This window comes from Fukomys damarensis, unplaced genomic scaffold (genome assembly GCF_012274545.1).
Source record: "Fukomys damarensis isolate Sample0158 unplaced genomic scaffold, DMR_v1.0_HiC HiC_scaffold_9, whole genome shotgun sequence".
Lineage (NCBI taxonomy): Eukaryota > Metazoa > Chordata > Mammalia > Rodentia > Bathyergidae > Fukomys > Fukomys damarensis.
Window position 1 is genome coordinate 42,408,979 of NW_022900921.1, and position 20,211 is coordinate 42,429,189.

At 45.7% G+C, this 20,211-nt stretch overlaps 1 protein-coding gene across 15 annotated transcripts in view; it reads left to right on the forward strand.

Annotated features, from left to right (window-relative positions):
• Inpp4a (inositol polyphosphate-4-phosphatase type I A) overlaps positions 1–20,211 on the forward strand; it is a 118,864-nt gene that overhangs the window by 44,941 nt on the left and 53,712 nt on the right. For 13 of the 15 annotated variants that reach the window (XM_010643244.2, XM_010643236.2, XM_010643243.2 and 10 more), the window contains exons 1-4: positions 12,543–12,578; positions 13,419–13,480; positions 14,240–14,448; positions 14,929–14,973. In XM_010643244.2, the coding sequence (XP_010641546.1) occupies positions 14,343–14,448; positions 14,929–14,973 (151 nt within the window). In that variant the 5' untranslated portion in view covers positions 12,543–12,578; positions 13,419–13,480; positions 14,240–14,342. Of the gene's footprint in view, positions 1–12,542; positions 12,579–13,296; positions 13,317–13,418; positions 13,481–14,239; positions 14,449–14,928; positions 14,974–20,211 lie in introns of those variants that run through there. The other 2 variants (XM_010643231.3, XM_010643230.3) reach the window with 2 other exon arrangements.

Here is a 20,211-nt window from a genome sequence, read left to right on the forward strand (position 1 = left end):
TGGGGAAAAATAAATAATGGTGAAAGTACCTTTTGACATCTTTCTTATGAATACACACATACCCTGACTTGTTCGCATCCTCTTTGGAAACAAAGTATAATCATCCTAGGAATCTTTCTAGACCAAAGTGGGAAAAACAGAAGATAAGTTCTGGCAACTTTCTAAAGCAGTGTCCCTGCTACAATGCCTACGATGAGATCTTCTAGGAATCCCAGGTCAAAGGCAAAAGATGGCTCCATTGTAAGGTTTTGGCTGATAGACCTGCAATTGCTTGGCTCTTGAATCATCAGGTAGTTGTATTTTCTTTAGTTGTTGTTGGGTTTTGCAGTTCTTTAGTTTTTTGGTACTAGGTTTTGCTTGCAGAATCAGTGCGTCCTTCAGAGCTAGTAAGCATCACTTGACTTTAGATTTAGTTGTGCTGATGCCAAACTGATTTTTTGTAGCCCTATGGATACTGTGTGGGATAAAGAGATGCCTGTTTGTGTGGTTGTGAATGTTGCCTGTCCTTCCCTTGGTGGGTGCCATCTTGGCCCAGTCTTACCAGGCCTGAGCTGGGGCCACCACTCTTTCCTCTCTTACTGAAAAGTGTTGCTTATCACAATCCTTATAGGCAGCATCCTCCCAGGTTTGTACCAAGTGAGCAAGAGGTATGTTCTAAAAGCCCCCCAGAGGGGAGTTCTAAGAGAACACAACACGTCTCAGATGTATTAAGCAGTTGCCAATTTGAAAACACTAGACATAGAAGTCTGAAGCCTCGAAGCTGAAGCCCAGTGCTCAGTCTGATACTGAAAGTTCCTCAAAACCCATCCTGTCCTGGCTGTCCAGCCCCATTCTCTGACCCTGAAAACAAGGATTTTTGCAGTCCCCTTAGTTAATGATTTTCCCTGAGTGCTTCTGTACTTTTGAAGTCAGATTTGTCTGTGCCTTACTTAGAAATTTTCTGCCAAGTTTCAGGCTCTTTCTTCACCTCCTTCCTAGCCCTTGGAAGGTGTTCCACTTTCTCTTGCTTTTGTCTTTCTTTAATATTTTACTTCATCGCTAGGGTATTTGAGGTAGTGATCACTTTTGACTCAACTGTGTGCCCCCCATAAGTGCCTGTTTCAGTACCAGTTGAACAAATGAATGAGTAACTGTGGTTCCAGATTTTGGGCTCCAGTGGGCACACCCCTGCAGAGTGTGTTTCCAGCCATTGAACTGGGCCTACCCACTGAAGCCAAAAACTGCACCTCTTCAGGGCCCCCAGAGCGCTGTTCTCTGTCCTCCACCCCAGTCCCTCCTCTGTTGGCTTGGTCTGCATTGGTGGTTGGGAAGGGCCACACGCCCAGGAGGAAGATGTCCCCATGGTGGATGAGGATGCCCAGCGTAAGCAGGTGCTGCTCTCTGCCTGGCTGAACCCACTCCGTTGCAGTGCGCGGGGGTGGTGGTGGTGGTGGTGGTGGTGGCTCTAAAGGCACTGCTCATCACTGTTCACAAAATTGTTTTTGTTCTTCATGGGTTTTTATCATTCCTGTCACTGCCAGCTTCTCAGTAAAAGCTGTGGCCAGGTTACCATGGGAGAGACCCCTGGAAGGGTCCTTCATCCCCAAACAGCATCAGCTAAACAAACAACACAACTGAGTGGCTGAAGCTCTAGACCCTTCTTTCTAGAGATGTCCTATGTGAAGATGTGAACCTTCCTCTTTGACCTCCCCCTCTTTCTTCCCACTTTCCTCTTCCTTCCTCCTTTCTTTTCCTTTCCCTCTTCTCCTTTGTTATGAGGATATAGAGCACTGGAGTGAGCTCTGTTCCATTCAACAGTGATATTCCATGTTTACAGTTAAAGCCAGAAGTTAATACCACTTTCTAAGTGTCAGGCACACTTTCTATTTCCAAGGTACCTAGAGGATCAAGTCGTCTCTCCTCTATTTCAGTTTGTGGTGAGGAAGCTAGAAGCAGTTGGTTCATGCTGGCCACTTGAAGCCTTGGTCAGGTCATTCCTAGTCTGCTGGCTTCCTGCCTTGTTCCAAAAATAATTTATCTTCCCGGAATTTCATTGATCTGTGGGTATTGCTTTGCATTTAGAGCCCTTTGTAGATTTTTGTGGCTACTTAGAAAATACCATATTTTCTTGTGAAGTAAACTTTGACACTTGTGAATTAGAAAATAAACTTTGCTAGTGATTATAAAAATAAACAGATCCCACCCATGCCAGGCATCTAAAGCACAGAGAGCTTTTGAATTTTTATTATTGTACTCTTGTCAGTGGCAGTCTAGAAGGAAATAATGTATTTGCAGCGAATCTGCAGGTGCCTTTTCAAGCCAATATGCTCTGCTGGTGAAGGTGCAGGAGGGTGGAAAGGGGATCATTAGGAGCAAAGTGAGGGACTGGACTTACCCATGGGTTTGGGTGGAGCTGAAATTTTGCATGGCAACCTGAAGTACACAGATGCCAGTGCTTGTAGTAAGCCAGAGACTGTCTTACAGGTTTGTCTTAGCAGCTGTATCTTCCCTTTGTTTTCCCCAAGCTCCATTAGCATGGCATTTTGAAGGTTGCCCAGATGTTAAAATATTGTGCAACAATTTGCTGTACACTAAGCAAAACCAAGGCCTGGCTTTGTGGTTCCAGTGACCTAGTATAAAGCTGAACATGGATTTAGATTCCCATTGAAAAAAGGCACACATGACACCAAGACTATGTTGTAGCTACTTTTCCATTGCTGTGACAGATGCCAGAGAGAGAAACATAACCTTGTTTTGATTCATGGTTTCAGTCTATGATCACTTGGACCATTGCTTTTAGGGATGTGGTAAAGTACAGAGCAGAGGAAACCTGTTCATTATGTGGCAGCCAGGAAGCAAAAGAGAGGAAGGGACTGGACTCCCATATCACCTTCAAGGATGGTACATGATGACCTCACCTCTTCCTGCCAGGCCTCCAAGAAACTTCCTCAAGGTTCCATTATCTCCCAGTAGCACCAAAGGCTGGTGACAATACAAATATAATCGCTTGGGCCTGTCTAAACCCAACTTGTCTGGGAGGTCACAGGGACACTCAGCTCCTCTTGACAAAAGTGAACTTTGCTTTTAGGTTTTGGGAAAAGGACTGCTCATGTCTAGGTTATTTGCACAACTGGGCCAACCTTGGTCAAGGTCTCCTGTTTCCACATGTGTCTGGCGTTTTTATGTAGCCGGCACTGCCTGAGTGGCGAGCTGGTTTGCTTTCCCTGTGGGGCTTCCTTGGATAAACCTGAAGGAAGATGTGGGAATTTTTGTAAGGAGAGGGGTAATGTATGCCTTGTCCTTGAAGAACGGAGTGTGTCACCAGTGATGGTGCAGTGAATGTTCCTTGAAACACCTCAACATGTTCTTCACTTGCCAAATCACTGTCTCTAGTGAATGAATAAAACCTGCTAGGAACAGTAAAGAGAAGAAATGCAAGTATTCACACAAAAACAACAGAGCCAGCCTATCACCACAGAAACCCAGCCCAGAGCTACATGACTTGTTCATTGTACGTTCCCCCTGAGATACACCGTTTGCATGCAGTACTCCTGTAAGCCCTGGTCCCAGCATCAGAAATGCAGGGCATTTTGGGTTTTTTTTTTTTAATTTTAATAATGTTGGTATTATTGATCTGATTCTGTTCCTCTATCTTGTTCACAAAGTTTTGTTTTTTAAAATTTTGAAACATTTTTGACAAGTATATTGATAATATTGTTTTAAGGACCTTAGTTTCAGCTTAGGAAAAGGAAATCACTGATGAACGATACAGAGACAGACACTGCTCACATTCTACATTTCTCTCTTTTTCTTCTCTGGAAGGAACCTTTCCTTTTGGTGTCTTTGTTGCTTAATATGAAGGCTGGGAATGGGGTCACCTCCTGTGCAACCACAGGGGACAATTGTAAAGATGATGGGAAGAAAATAGTGTTTAGTATGTCTTGAATCTGAAATGTTTCCTTCCAGGGTGTCCTAGAAGGGGTGAAGGGAAGAAAATAATATTCTAATAAAGAGTAAGATTAAAATACACACACACATGTGAATGTGCTTAAAAAGCAAGCAACTCAAGAAATACTGAAGACTGTGCTTTTATTAGCACTTTGTAATCTGTTTTGCATATAGGAAAGAACACTGGACTAGTCAGGCCTTTTTTAGGTCCCAGCTTTCCTCTGTAGCCATGACCTTCAGGAACCCTTCTATCATGGTGAGTCTGGCTCCCAGATGTCATTCAAGAATCCAGGCAGAATGTCACCCAGTGGTGCAATGAGAGGACCCAGGATCCTAGGGCAAATGCAGCCAGACACAGCTGCTCACACTTGCACTTCTTCCCCAGCAGGGGTACCCAAGGTGACCCCTGGAAAGGGTGTGTCTCTCCATGGAGACCAGATGTCTGGAAGGCGTCACAGGCTTGGCGGTTTCTCCTCTCTAACTCATGGGTTGGAAAACTTGATCCTGCACATGCACCAGCAGCAGCTGATGGTTAATCTTTGGAGGCACATGATGGTGAAAACAGCGCTGACCTTCCTTCTCGCTGGAGGAAGGCACAATGGGTGCCATCTTGAGTTTGACCTGCAGTGGGAGCAACCTACCTGAGGCAGGCAGGTCAGGAAGAAGTACCCAGCATTGTCAGAGTTGTGTTTTTTTTGGGGGGGTGGGTACCAGGGATTGAACTTGGGGCCCTTGCACTTGCAAGGAAGTCCCCGGAAAAGCTGACGCAGCAAGCCATATTTTCTCCTAAAACTTCATTTCATTCACAGGAGAAGAGTGATGTGTTGAAGGATCAGATGTAGGATATCTGCTCCTTAGCCCTGCCTGGCAGCTTGCCATTTGGGGAATGGTGGCTGCTAGTCACTATTGTGACCAGATAGCTGTTGAGTGGACTCTAAAGTAGCCCTGCTGGGTGTTTCTGGCCTCAGGCTGGGCAAGGGTGGAGTAGGGGTTGTGGCAGAGAGGCTTTCTGGAGTTGATCAGGCTCATGTTCTTGTGATTATTTCTGTACAGTAGCCTTGTCTATCACATTAAGTTAATATAATTCTGAATTCATTTGTGTTGGGGTTTTCTGTGTATTTAATTCATAGATCTCTTTTAGTTTTTTAGTAGTTTAAAAGCTCTAAGCAAAAAAAGCCTTAATTCTGTGCTTATGTTACATATTTTAAACAATATAAAAATGTCTAGTTAACACTAGAAGTTCTTTGATGTTTTACTTTATAGTTTAAGAAATACCTGCCACAGGGGAGTCTCATTTGTCTGCTAACAGTTGTGATGAGTTGAGTGGATTGTGCCTAGCCTCTCCACCCCAGCTCATGTGGTAGTGACCCAGCCCTTCAGTCAGGGGCCCCTGGCTCGAGCTGAGGCTGTGGATTCCCTTCCCTGGGGAGCTGGATGAGAACCAGGTCGGGGATGGCTCATGTCCCCATGTGCACTGGATTACTTGCAGAGGGAGGGAGAATGATGGACAAGGGCAAGCAGAAGGGAGCTGAGAAGGGTCATCTGTGCTGCTGCTGCTGCTGCTACTGCTGAAGTCCATGGGCACGACTGGCTGTATTCCTGCTGCAGTTTTCTAAGTCAGTCTAGAACCTTGATGAGAAATGTCTCCTCCTGCTGAAGCTCATATGACTTGAGTTTCTTTACTCTGAGTTGGCACTTGTTCTGGCTGTTTGACAGTGTTCCTTACCACTGTCTTCAGGGGATATCTTTTAAAGCCTCTAGTGGATCCTGAAACCGTGGATAATACCAAACCGTATATACACTTTTTCCTAGATGTGCATGCCTATAATAAAGTTTAATTAATAAAGCAGGCACAGTTCACAGAATGTTATGTTGTCTGTCCTGATTTTATATCAGCTGGGCCTGCCATTCTAGAATTATGAGACCACCTAGGAGACAGGTGGCATGGTACGTGACATCAAAATAACAACATGACATGTTTCCAGGTCATGTTGTTCAGGGTCGCCTCTGCCGCCCTTTGAACCAGTGTACAGTGACCAGATTGGGGCCATTGAACACCTGCTTCTCAGTAGGTAGGATGGGAGTTTTGACCTCTTTATATGTGGTTTAATTGCCAAGTGTCTAAAGCTTAATGTGCTATGCAATATAAACATTTTATAGATTTAGTACTGGTTAACTCATATTTGGATGCCAACAAAGAGTTAGGGATTAAAATGGTACCTGGTCAACATTAAGTGATTTTATAGCTGCAAGAAATGTGGGTGGAGCAGTTCCATGTGTGAAGAAGAAGAAAAAAGTGGATCTGAAAGTATTTTTTTAAAAAAAAGTAGGCACAGCAACAGATAAACAACCAATTATAAAATAAAACAGCTATATTATAATAAATAGGACAGTGACTGTAGTAGGTAAAATAGGGATTACTTGACCATCGGCACTGCAGTACCATGTGGGGAACCTTGTAATTGAAACGGCTCCTATGTGATTGTCAGGCAGGTATCACAGACGGTGTGGATACTCCGGAAAGAGGGGTGAGTGACATCTGGACAGGATGGAAAGGGACAGTGTGAGATTTCTCTTGCTAGTCAGGATGGCTTGCAATTTAAAATGTGAATTATTTCTTTCTGGACTATTCCATTTAATATTTTGAGACTGTAGTTGACGGTGGGTAACTGAAACCACAGATAAGGGTGGACTACTGTGTATGTATGTGATGTGTTGGCACGGATAGCGAGAGTACTTGGAACCTTCCTTCACCATGACAGCTCGTCGTTGAACCCCAGGGAGATGGGGCATGGTGTGTATGACAAGATAACTAGGCCACTGCCCAGGAGGGTGCCCCTTCCTTTGCTGCTGTCCTGAGAAAGTGAGCAGCTGTGGTCACTCTCAAAGGAGGAGAAATGAAGTGGTGCTCAAGGTAAAGGCTGTTATCTAAGGTAGGGCCCAGTATCCAGCCACCCTTTGATTTGGGGTACCAGGACAGGCCTTCCAGCCTTGTGTTTAGGTAGAAAAGGGAAAGGGAGGAGAAAGGTCTGCCTCAGGCAAAGAGCAAGGCCCAGCTAGCTTTCTGCTGGAGTTTAGAGCCCGCTACCCAGCTGGAGAGGAGCCAGGGTGGGTTCATGCTCTGCTCTTTGTAGTTGCATCTAGAACCAGGCTTGCGCACTTGCCCTGAGTGGGAGGGGCATGTGGGTATGTGACAGTACCTTCCTTTGTTGGCCAGTAGAGCCTTTATTGACACCTGCTCAGAGATAGTGTGACCCACAGGTGGCAAGAAAGACATTGACCTTATTACCTTGGCTCTTGGTCTTCTGGGCATTGCATGTCTTCACTGTTGAGGGAGTTGATAAATACTGGATGGTTTCCTCTGTTTTGTTTTACACTTATTTGGAAATTCCTGGGACACTAATAGAAGGCTTTCCTGGCCACATACAAACTTTCAGTTAATTATGTGAGGGTTTTGAGTGGCTGGGTTGACAATGGAGCAAGAAATGAGACTAGTCAAAGCTGTTGACAGTTGTCGGAGAGAGAAGAACAGCACTGACACTGTAGACATTGTCTCCACAGGCAGCCCTGACAATGGGCTGTGTGGAGCACAAGACAGTGTTGCCATTGTCTTTGTGTTATTAGGAAACTTACGTGACATTCAAATGGCAAGTGAAGCTTTGTATATGGTGTGTGTGTGTGTGTGTGTGTGTGTGTAAGGATTCTGGATTGATACTCCGAGAATGAGATAGTGTGACCCACAGGTGGCAAGAAAGACATTGACCTTATTACCTTGGCTCTTGGTCTTCTGGGCATTGCATGTCTTCACTGTTGAGGGAGTTGATAAATACTGGATGGTTTCCTCTGTTTTGTTTTACACTTATTTGGAAATTCCTGGGACACTAATAGAAGGCTTTCCTGGCCACATACAAACTTTCAGTTAATTATGTGAGGGTTTTGAGTGGCTGGGTTGACAATGGAGCAAGAAATGAGACTAGTCAAAGCTGTTGACAGTTGTCGGAGAGAGAAGAACAGCACTGACACTGTAGACATTGTCTCCACAGGCAGCCCTGACAATGGGCTGTGTGGAGCACAAGACAGTGTTGCCATTGTCTTTGTGTTATTAGGAAACTTACGTGACATTCAAATGGCAAGTGAAGCTTTGTATATGGTGTGTGTGTGTGTGTGTGTGTGTGTGTAAGAATACTGGATTGATTCACCCCAAGAAGTTCCCAGAATCCCTCATGCTAACATGGGTGGTTTCCTGCCCGGAGAGGAGCTAGCAGCCAGATAGTCCTTCACACAGTCAACGGATTCCCAAGTAGTTTGGCCACCACCATTGTACTTTTGGTCTACTTCTGTGACACAACTGTCAAGGAAACGTCTGTTCATCTTTGTATTCCTAAGGCCAGGATTCAGCTGCATTTGGTGTCTGGTCAGGGCTGCCTTGTGTCCCCTATGGTGAAAACAGAAGAGCAGAAAGGGCCCCCTTGCCCCCCCCAGCCTTTTAGGAGGTGCATATCCTTTCCCCAAAGGTGGCATCCTCCTGATCTAATCATCTCCTGCAGGCCCCCATTAATGCCATTGCACTGATCATTAATTTTCAGAATATGAATTGGGGGGACCCATTTGGACCATAGTTGTCCTGTGTTGATGTGCATTTATATCTGGATTCAGGTGTATCACTGACCATATCCATTAAAGTAATGAGGCGCGCCACTTTATGAAGTGGGGGAACTCACTGCCTTTGCTGTGTATTCGCCATTGCTGGCAGGGGCAGAGCATAGGGCAGTGGGAAGTGGGAGGTAGGTAAATAGCTGACTATCTCCCAGGGAGCACAAACCAAGGGGGCCCTGGGTGGGGTTGTTTGTGTCCGTGGGTGAGAAGGAATGCAAATAGCTAGCACTTTCTTGCCTTCCTGTGCTTAATTTTCTAACATACTACACTTTCCTGCCCTCAAGCACCAGCTGGGCTAAATGTGTTTTGCAGTGCACATTCCTTGAGTCAGAGCTTTGCTCACTGCAGTCCTCTCTGCCCCCTCAACTGAGGCCCTGTGCAAGTACAGGAGCAGGAAGTGGTGAGAGCTGGGCTCTGGCTCTTGAGGGAGTAAGAATGAGGGCCTCTCAGGATAGGGTGCTAATAGATGTGTACCTGGCGGGGACAGGGCCTCCACTCCACTTCTCTAGCAAATTGGGGTCTCCTTTCACACATCCCTGATTGGAGGGCCACACGTTCCTCCAACAGCAGTCATTTTCTCATTTGATAATTGAGGAAACAAAGGCACAGAGATGCTTTCTTGTGGATGGTCACATGCTTTGCAGTGCTTCATCTAGGTGCCACCTCTGTCTCCCTGCTGGTGTGATGCCAGGGCCCTGGCCTCCTTGGCCCCCACAAAGCCTCCTGGAGCAGCCCTCTGTGCTTGTTGACTCCGAATTTTTGCTTTAGAAAATACAGACACTATAAACGGCATCTCAGGCTAAGTTCTGTTGTGCCTCAGTGAGGAATTCTGTGTGGAGGAGTTAGGGAAGGCTGGAGAGAAGACTTGGCTGTTGGCAAAGGCTTGGCTTTGAGAGCCCCAGTGCAAGCAGGGCTGGGAAGAGAAGGAAAGTGTAGGAGAGAACTGGGCACCAGGCTCTTTAGCCAGTGTTCTAGTAGGTGCTGCTTTACACAGATGCTTGCTCCTCAGTGTATCCTGGTGAGGCAGATGCTATTCCCACAAGGCAGCTGGTGAGACTGAGGCTGGGAGAAGCTCAGCCTCTCTTGCACAGTTCCTGTTGAGCAGGAGGGATTATAGTGACACAGCTGGGCAGGTGACTGGCTCATGAGTTCCTCTCTGGGCTTTGTAGGTAGATTCAGGGGTCCAGGCTGCCAAAGCTGGCATGGAAAATCTTCTGTGGACCAGAGAGCCCTGGCCCTGTGAGCTTGGAGCCAGAGGAGGAGGGGCATCAGAAGGCCCCAGGTCCTCTATACCCCTGTCCTTGTGCGTGACGCATATGGCTTTTGCTGCCCTCGTACTACCCTATCCTTTGAGGCAGGCAGCTTTGCCTGTTTTTTATGAAGAGAGAAACTGTTTACTTTGTTTAAAAAAATGAAATATCCTGGACAGTTTGTGCCCCTTCCCTTCTGTTTGAAAGGGGAAAGTGAAGTACCTGTTTGAAATGGTGCTGTGGGTGCTACATGTCCTGTTGCTGGTGACTGACATTGGCAGGTGCAGGGAGCAGAATAGATCTGCAGAGGGAGGCAGTGGCTGTGCTGAGCCTGCACTGGCCCATGCTGCTGCTCCGGAGTAGAGCCTCCCGTCATCTGGTCACCCTGAGGTAGGAAGCTGGCAGGACTTTGAAGGAGGTTAAGTCATTGACCACAACCAATGGCAAAACTACTATTGAATAGATTATGTAAAGGTACAAATTTCCAATGGTGAATGTCATATTGTATACCTGAACTGTACCAATAAAAACAAAAACTACCGACAGCTCAGATGGTCTGACTCTGGAATCCAGAAGATGACTGAGGAGGAGCCAACAGGACTTTGAAGTTGCCATCCAGTAGGAGTCAAGTGGCAGCTGCATTTCTGAGTGATGAGAGGGGAAATAAGGCAAATGATGCACAAAGGAGTCAGAGATGCACTCTCCAAGATATGAGGCCAGAGTGTCCTTGCCACCCCTCAGAACTCCCACTCCCTGGTCAGACCCTTACACCTGTCTGTCTCACTAACATTCTCCTGCCCACATTGCCCTGACCTCTGGTGGGGAGGGACACTCATGGGAGGGACCCTTGGGGCATGCTGTTCATCCAATGGCTCGTGTCCTCTGGTCACAGGGGAGTGGGGAAGCAGTGAATTTCATGAGGTGTTGCTATGTTTTGTCCCTAGGAAGAAATTCCAGGCCTCTGGTAACTCTCCTATACTCTCTGTCTTTCTTGATTTAAGCCAGCTTTTCTTTTTTCTAATGAGCTCTGGTCTTCAAATGGAGCAGGGAGGAAAAACAGTGGCGTTGGGAGTACAGTGGCGTTGGTGAATTTTCTTAAATTAATGAGACTAAATGGGGAAATCGAGATCAGCTGTGCAAATTAGCTTTGCGTTCTGGGTCTTAATGACTTAAATTGCAGATTCTAATTAAATGCCCCACAGAGGACGGTGAGGTGGCTTCTCAGGTCTTTTTGATTCAGTATGAAATTAGTCTGTAGATGTCCTCCCCCCTCAGCATTTCTGTCTCCAAAGTCTTGGTGATGCCAATGAGACCAGCCACCCGCCTGAGGGAAAGGCAGGCAGGTAGAGTGGGCAGGGGAGGAGGAATCAGAGGATATGAGTTTGGGGGCCCTGGGGCTAACAAGATGTTGGGGTGCAGATATGGCACCGTTGACTACACTGCTGAGTGAAGGTGCTCATGGCACATTCTCCACCGAGGTGAGATGCTGGAACATACTGGGAAGTGGTTGTAGGTGGAGCTCTGTCCTGGCACTGAAGTCACGCCCTGGCCTGTGCATGGACTTCACACCAGGGACCTTGACTGGCATGGCTGCTGGGTGCCTGCTCTCCCCTTGGTGTTATCACTCAGATTCTTCCGTGTCGTCCCTTCTGCCCCACTGGTGGTACATGTTGGGACTGCCTCACTGTTGTGACTGTTGCTATCCAAACACTCTTGACTTTCTCTTAAGTGAACATAAGTGTGCATTTCTTTTAGCTCTGCACTGTGAGTTGTATCCCCAGTCACAGGGTGGGCGCCTATGCAGCCGGAGTAGGGGCTCCTGGGGATTCAGGGTGGCCGCACTGCTTCCTCCTGCAGCAGCACATTCCAGTTACTACACCACACTCTCATTAGCACTTAGCATTGTCTGCCTTTTTCATTCCCCTTCTCATGCATGCGCAGGGAGATCTGTGGGTTCACTTTACATTTCCCAGATGACTAGTGAGGTTGACTTTTCATGTGTTAGTTGGCTTTATGGTCATCTTAACAGATGATTAATAATTTGTCTCATGAATGTTCCCAAACATAACCTGTAAGCTGGGCATTCAGACTGCTCTTGGTCCATTGTCAGAAGTATGCAGTATAAACATTTTTGTGCAGAGGTCTTTTTTTTTTTTTTGTACCGGGGATTGAACTTGGGTCCTTGTGCTGGTGAGGCAGGCACCAGAATCACTGAGATAAATCCCTGGCCCTGTGCAGAGGTCTTTTCCATGTTCAGGTTTGTTGGGAAGCATTTTGTTAGTGTTTACAAATGCTGTGATTGTTGTTTATAAAGTTTGATCAGTTGTCCTATGAAGTGCTTTTACAGTAGTAAAATGTTACCAGAAGACTAGGACAGCCCCATGCAGTTTCTCCCAGCAGTGCGTATTTTTACTAGAACAGCTAGACCTCTTTTGGAAAACTAATTTAGATGAAGATGGGTATATTTAGCATTGATTTGATTGTTACAGTTTGACCCATTTTACCAGGTATATTCCACTTTCGAGACTTCATACCATTTGCCACTTGCATCATTAGTGAGTTTTTGTTAATTCATACCAGTGTTACTGTAAAAATCTAAGGTTTAGTAAAATAGGTACTTTCTTTATCATTCTCATTGTTACTTTCATTATTTGTTTTGAGACAGGGTCTCTGTGTAGCCCTGGGCTGGCCTTGATCTTCCAATGGTTCTCCTGCCTCAGTCTCTCAAGTACTGGGATTACAAATGTGAGTTAGCATGCCCAGATCTCATTGTTACTTTTTGACTTCTCTACAGAGAGAGAGAGAGAGAGAGAGAGAGAGAGAACAAATGCAGGGCCTTGCACACTAGGCAAGTGCTGTACCACGTGCTATGTCCCCAGCCCTTATTTGCTTTTTTACTTTGGCAGACCTGTGAGTCTTCTCCTCCATGATTTCTTTGGGTACCCTGCCAGGTCATGGCCCTTGTTGATGAGGTGCCCAGGCTGAAAGCCCATGGGTGCCCCCAGTGGGAGTGCTAGTCCTCGACTGTGAGAGGCTGAGTTATAGCTCTTGTCCTCCAATTCCCAGACACAGCCCTTCCATGAACTGGCCTTGCTCTGGCAGCCCCACAGCAACACCAGGACTGAGCAGGTGCTGGGTTTCCCTCCTGCAGGGAGGAGTCCAGAGATCATATGTGAGGGCCCAGTGGCGTCTGTGGGACCCTCTCTTTTTCTTACACACTTGGTTTTCAACTACAGGCCAGTGTGATGGGTACAGCTATTCTCATCTTAGACACCAAATAGCTTTGCTCAGCGGGACTCGGCATCCTCTCCAGGGGCCTGTGCTCTTTCTGTGAGCCAGAAAGCAGGGAATTACATTCGCATCTTTTTCCTCACACTGCCCTGCCAGATCACTCCTGGAGGAAAAGGGGACTGCGCACTTTTTCTTTCCCATTCTCTGGAATTTGAGCAGAACTTGTGCTTTTGAGCTGAAGGTTGGATTGCAGTGAGTAGCAGTAAATGTGGAGGAGCTTCCCCACCTTTCTAACATCATGTTCTCTGGAGCCCCTTGATGGATCAGCTCAAGTCTGTCCTTTTCTGTTTTTAGATGATGGATTTGGATATGAATCTATGAAGAAATGCCACATGATCTGAGCACAAACATGTCCAGTAAGTCACTTGGTGAATTAACCCATGAGCAGAAGCCCAGGGGGTCCTTCAGACGCAGAGGGTAGATACCCTTGGGAAGTTGGGGTATCACTGGTATAGGGGGACCTTTAAGAGTATGTTTTTCCAGTGTAATTGCTGTCATGATGTCAGTGAAGGCTCAGTGTAATTGTCTTTACTTAGCCAGGACTTGTAGCACATGGGGTTGGACATATCTACAGCTCCCACCTTATTGCATAACCTGTTTCAGAGAGCAGAGCCAGGGTGGCCTCTGCTGACTCAGCTCCACACCTTCCTCTTCTGTTAGGTGAAAAGAGAGCCCAAGACCATAGCACATAGGAAGTCTCCATGGCTCAGGACAGGGAAAAGCAGGTTAGAGACTCGCGCGGCCTTTGTCTCTGCTGAGTCTGCTACACTGGGTTAGCATGTGCGTGGGACACTCTCCACACAGCTCTGTCCTATCAGAGGTTGTGGTGAACTGATTTAAGGTCATAAGGATTCTGTGAGAGACCTGCCAGCAGGAAAGCGTAATAACATCAACAAGAAAAATCTCAAAGTCCTGGTTTCTCACTGTTGAGACCACCATTTAGTATGGCAGTTTTGTGAAAAGGAGATGGTTTCTCTTTGGGAGGTACGGGCACACTGTTGTGTTGGGGCAAGGGAAGAACTGACTAGAGGAGACTGAGAGCAGCAGCCTTTCCAACCCCATTCCTCATACAGCCATCTTTTGGTGTCTTACCAGTGTTTGCTTCTATTTCTCAGGGCTACTGCCACCATAGGACACTAGGGTTTGGTGGCACTGCTTCCCAGGGAATCAGGTGTGGTCTGATCCAGGAACAAGAAGCCCATCCTCACCAATGACATCATGACAGCAAGAGAGCACAGCCCTCGCCATGGTGCCAGGGCACGTGCCATGCAGCGGGCTTCCACCATCGATGTGGCAGCTGACATGCTGGGGCTGTCTCTAGCAGGTGAGCTCACAGGGCTGGAGCAGTGCTGGGAGGACATGGGGTGAGGAAGGGTGCCTGGCATGGCATCCTTCTGGGTGACATAGGAGCATGGCACGGGGAAGGCAGCCACTTCTAGAGGCTGCTTCTGCTGGAACATGGGCATCTCAGTTTTCCACTTTGGTTGGTTACTCCAGGACTTGGTGCCTGGAGGCAAAGATTGGATGTGCACAGTGCCATCTGGCAGGTGCCTGCCATGGTAAAAGACCTTGCTATTGTGGCTTGCAAGCCTGTGGAGGAGGGTGTCTTGGTCTTAGGGTCTGAGATGTCTTGGGCATCACTAAGGCAAAATGTTTAGAAAATGAAGAATTAATCTCCTATTATAGTTTGGGTGGGAGGAGGGAACAAATAGAGTGGAGTTTTTTTTTTTTTTTTTTAAGTTAAATTTAAAAGCAAGGAAAGGTTTATGAAGGTTGCTTTTTCTGTCATTTCTTTCCTATTCAGGAAATATACAAGATCCAGATGAGCCCATTTTAGAATTCAGTTTAGGTAGGTATCTTTTTATCATTTTCCTTATCATTATTATTATTTTGTTTTTAAAAAGTCACTTAACCACAGAACAACAAAACCCTCCCACTGGCATGGATTTATCTCCAAGAACTTGTTGCTGCTGAGGAGTTTGTGAGAAGAACTTCCTGTGGGCAGGAAGGAGCCCTAACCGGGCTCCATCTGCTAAGCAGGGGCTGCCCTCCTGTCTGCATGTCTCCTCACTTCAGTCCTGCAGTGGCCAGGGATGCCAGGGGACGGAGGCGAACCCACCCAGGCTGCTGCAGTGATGGTCTGTCCCCTCCTTCCTGGCTGGGAGAGGTCAGGAGTAAAAACTAAACTCAGGTGCCTCACTATGCTCAGATGAGAGAATACTGAGAATGGGTTCAAATGTGCAGGGTCTGGGGTGGGGCAGTGTGGCATTACTGTGACTTACCCAGGAGACTGGAGGGCTGAGTGGTGTCAACCTGAGATGCTGCTCCTTCAGAGTCCACAGTATCTGTCGCTTCTCTCCCTTTCTCCCAGCCCTTGGTGGTCATCATGGGTCAGTGGCAGCAATGTCCAGGAGGTGGTATGACATAAGAGGCCCCTCCTGGAGGTCAAATGACTGAGATTCTAGTTCTGATGGTGCCAAAGCAGCTCATGGCTTTGAGCCTCCCACTTTACCTTGCTGACCCAGGTTCCCTATGGGCTCTGTCTCACTAGTTTGAGATACAAGATGATCAAAGCACTTAAGCTCTCCTACCCCTAGAATGACTTGGACAAATCACAAACCCCATGAAAGTGTAAGTGCATGATTGTCAGGTTGATATTAATCTGTGAAAACGTTCCTGTTTCAGAGTCAGTCTTCCCAAACAAACTCAGAGGGTTCCCAATGTGTCTGCGGCAGGGGTGAGCACTGAGCTGTGTGCTGGAATGTGAGGTCTGGGGAAGCATCCCACGGTACTGGGCGACCCACACTCCTGCCCATCCACCGCAGAGCTGCCTTGCTTTTCACAAACACAAAACTGACCCATGGACTTTGGATTTTGATGGGAGAGCGAGTGTTTCCAAGAACCCTCTTATCTTAAATCATCTAAAGCATTAAGACAGATAAACAGAAACACAAACTCCAAACAGTGCATTTTGGATCCCAAAAGTGTCACCATGGAGTAAGGGGCAGAATGGGGGACTTGGGAATGTGAGACGGGAGCGTGGCCACGTCTTGAGTTTCTGTGATGGAACCGAGGCAGAGCATTATGCAGAAGGCCCTGTGACAGGAGACAGCAGGGCCTATCTCAGTTAGTGCAAGGAAGTTTGGGCGCAGCCCTGTAGGGACTAGAGGGCTATTTTTCAGGAGCAGAGAGGCTCTGGGCCAGCACAGAGGAGTGGGGATAAGGGCTCAGTTAAATGCAGGGAGGAAATAGAAGTCTTTATTGAATAACAAGTTCCCTCCACCCCCCAGTCTTGCTCCCATCCTCATCTGCCAGGCCTGTGCCTGCAGCCAAGAGTCTCTTGCTTTGGAGAAAGCAAACTAGCCACTCCCCACGAAGAGACAGAGAAATGCTGGACTTCTGGAGCCTACCCTCAAGCAGCTGGCTGGGCCTGGTCCTGCTGGGGGAGCCCAGCCTGCACGCTACCCTCACATGGCCCTATGATGCCTCATTCCTCCATATGAAGATGGGAGCACAAATGCTCACTGCAGCCTTGCTTAGAGTCACTTGCAGTGGAAACGGCCATCAGCAGGATTCTTGGCTTTGGTGGGATAGTTAGGAGAGGGATCCCACTCAGTCAGGAAAGGAAGTGCAACTGGTACATGTGGGAAAATCTGAAAACACACACAGTGAAAGAAAGAAGTGATATGCAGTAGGCTGTGTGCTGTTTGATTCCAGCTTCATGAACTCAAGAAGACTGAGCTGCAGTGATAGAAAGCAGGTTAGTGGGTGTTAGGACTAGGGTGAGGGTGGACTGGGAGGAAGGCTTCGGGGTGATGGAAATGTTCGGTATCTTAACTGGTAGTGGTTATGTGGACGTAGATGCTTTATTAAAACTCATGGGTGGTACATACAAAATAGTTATATTTTATATACAAATTATACCTTAAAACTGATTTTAAGAAAACAATAGAATAGATGAAGACCACCAGACCTGGGTAGGAGGTCTTATCACATGAAAGAAAAGATGCAGAAAAAAATTGAACTTTGGAAGAAATAGAGATGTAGAAGTAGAGAAAAATGCCAGAAAAAACCTGTAATTTATATTCCAAAGAGAAGGCCATGCACTTGTGTGTACAAGAAAAAGATTCCATAAGGAAGGAGAAAAAAAAAAAGAAAGAATAGAGGCAGTCTTAGAAATTTTAAATATGACAGATACAATTTAGAAATTCAATGAAATTTGGAAGTTATTTAAGGAATTCTTCCACAAAGCAAAAGTTTAAAAGCAAAATAGGAAATGGGAAAGCGATGGAAATGGAAAATTATTGAGTCAGTCTAGGAGGCTGAAGATTTAAAAGAGAAATGAAAAAGAAGGCAGGGGGACACAATCAAGAAATAATACAAGAAATCTCTCAGAACTGAAGAAGGAGTTTTTAGATTAAAAATGCCTACCAAGGCTTAGCATGATTGAAAGAGACATAAAAGAATGTACATGGTGGTAAAATTTCATAAAAAGGAAATAAAATGAAGACCATTTAAAAAACTTCTGGAGAAGAAAACAAGTCCTATCCAAGAACTAGGAATAAAACTGGTATGGAACTTTTTTTCACTGACATTGAAAACTTTAAGAGACAGAGGGGCAACCCCTCTAATTATACTTTCAACCTATAATTTTCTATCCAAGCAGACCATCAACAGAATGTGAGGGTGAAGGAACCATTTGGGCTCTATCGAGTCTCAAATTTATTCCCTCTGTCTTCTTTTTGGAAGTTATGTGCACCAGCAAAAAGAGGGAATAAATTGAGCAGAAAGATGACATGGTATCCAGAATACAGGGCTTATACTAGAGGCCATGAAAGAAATCCCTCATGGCTCTAGATGAGTAGTACATGCTTAGCCTTAATTGTGTAGAATGCAAATTTAGCAAAAAGCTGAGCTGAAATGATAAGAGTCCAGAGGATGAGAGTTGTGTCATTAAATTAAAAAGCCTCATTCCTATAACAGAAATCAAAGCATTGCTGAGTCTGGCAAATCAAGAGCAGTGATACACTTATGTTAATTAGACGCTCTCACAATGAAATAACTTAAAGAGGTAGGAATGACTTTGTGAACTGAATTTTACCACAGTTGTTTTTTAAGGAAGGTTACCAAGAGGAGAATGATCAAGTGGTCAAATATATTGACTATTAAAAGAAAAAAATAGTTTGAAAATTTAAAAATTACATATGTGTGTGGCCCCAGATGTGGTACATGCCTGTAGTCCCCGCACTTGGAAGGCTGAGACGGGAAGGCAGGAGGATCACCGTGAGTTTGAAGCTAGCCTGGGCTACATAGCGAGATCCTATCTCAAAAAACAAAAACAAAAACTGCATACACTTTTTTTTCTTTTAATAAGGGAGGGCAGGGGTAAGGGGAAAAAATGAGAATCAAGACAAGATCCCAACAATGAATGTAACTGTACTGTATCCTTAAAATGTACCAATAAACTCAATTAAAGCTGAAAAAAAAATTAAACTCAAATCAGTGTCATAGTTAAACCAATGCCTTCCAAAATAATAAACCATAGCCAGTCATGTTCTTAAAAAAAAACCTTAAATATCAGAAGTGTTAGGGGCCGGGGATCTAGCTCAGTGGTGCTGCTGCCTGCCTCATAAGTGCAAGGTCCTGAGTTTGACCCCCGGTTCAAAAAAAAAAAGAAATGTAGAAGAAAAGCATACTTTATTGAGAGAGATCATCAGTTGGGGGCTGGTGCAACTCTTGTTTATATATACTTTTTAAAAGCTGTTATGTTGCTGTATGGCGGTAATGACTTTGGTGGTAGAGGTGATGGAATCATTTAGAAGAATGTAATCCCAGTATTCTTGACAAACTTCTTTCGTGTAGCAAAACGTCACTGGCATCTTTCCATGTTAATAGATATGGGTCTGGCCCCATCGTTTCCAGTGCTCATATAGAGAATATTGCATGGTTGTGTTGCTTATTTTAACCAGTCTTCTGTTGTTGGGCATTTATGTTCTTTCCAGTTTGCCACTGTGAAGTACTGCTGCAGTGAACACACTTATATCTAGGTCTTTCATACATTTTGCTAATTACTTTCTTAGGATAAACTCTTGGATTTAGAATTGCTGGGTCAAATGATACACACTTGAAATATGTTTTATCCTTTTACTTTAGAACCATTTATTCTGCATGCATTGGTCTGGGATTATAGGTGGTCTGGGTCCAGAGACAAGGCATATGTACTGGAGATTAATTGAAAGTGAGGCACATGTGATACATAGGAGACAGGGCTGTGGGCTCCTCAGGGGAAGCTTCCTGGGACCTGGGTCACCAAGCTGGTCAGTAAGCATTGCATGAGATTTAGGCTGGGTGGGGGAAGGCTGGGAGAGTATCACTTGCAAAAAGCATGTTCTGCAGGGTATGGGCACTTCAGCACTTAAAGTTCTGGCTGTCTTCCCTGACTTTGGCTACCTGAAATCATGGTGAAAACCAGTAGCCTAGAGAGCTGGATATGGTGGCGCGCATCTGTTGTCCTAGCACTCAGGAGGTTGAAGCAGGAGGATCGTTGTGAGTTTGAGGCCAGCCTGAGCTACATAGCAAATTCAGGGCCAGCCTGAAATTCAAAGGGAGACCTTGCTTCAAAAAACAAAAAAACAAAACAAAACCCAAAAAACAAAAACCAGTAACTGAGAAATTGTGGGGGCAGAATGAGATCAGAGATAGTGTGAAACCCCATTCTCAGAGAATTGTCATTATCTGAATCATCTGGCAGTTTCCTGAAAAATATTTGTGGGATTTGGCTTTATTCGACCTAATTCATAATTTACCCAGTGGGAACAGCCTTTTTTTTTTTTTCCCTGAGAGTGTTTGTTAAAAACAGTCATAGGAGCCAGGGATTTAGCTCAGTGGTTCTGCCGCCTGCTTTGCAAGTGCAAGGTCCCAAATTCGACCCCTGGTACCAAAAACAAACAAACAAACAAACAGTGGCCGTGGCTGTGACTGGGTTTGTAGTTCAGTGGCAGAGCATCTGGTTAGTGTGTGTGAGACCTCAAGTCAATCCCCTCACCACCAAAAAAAAAAAAAAAAAAAACACAAGGAATAGCTCAGA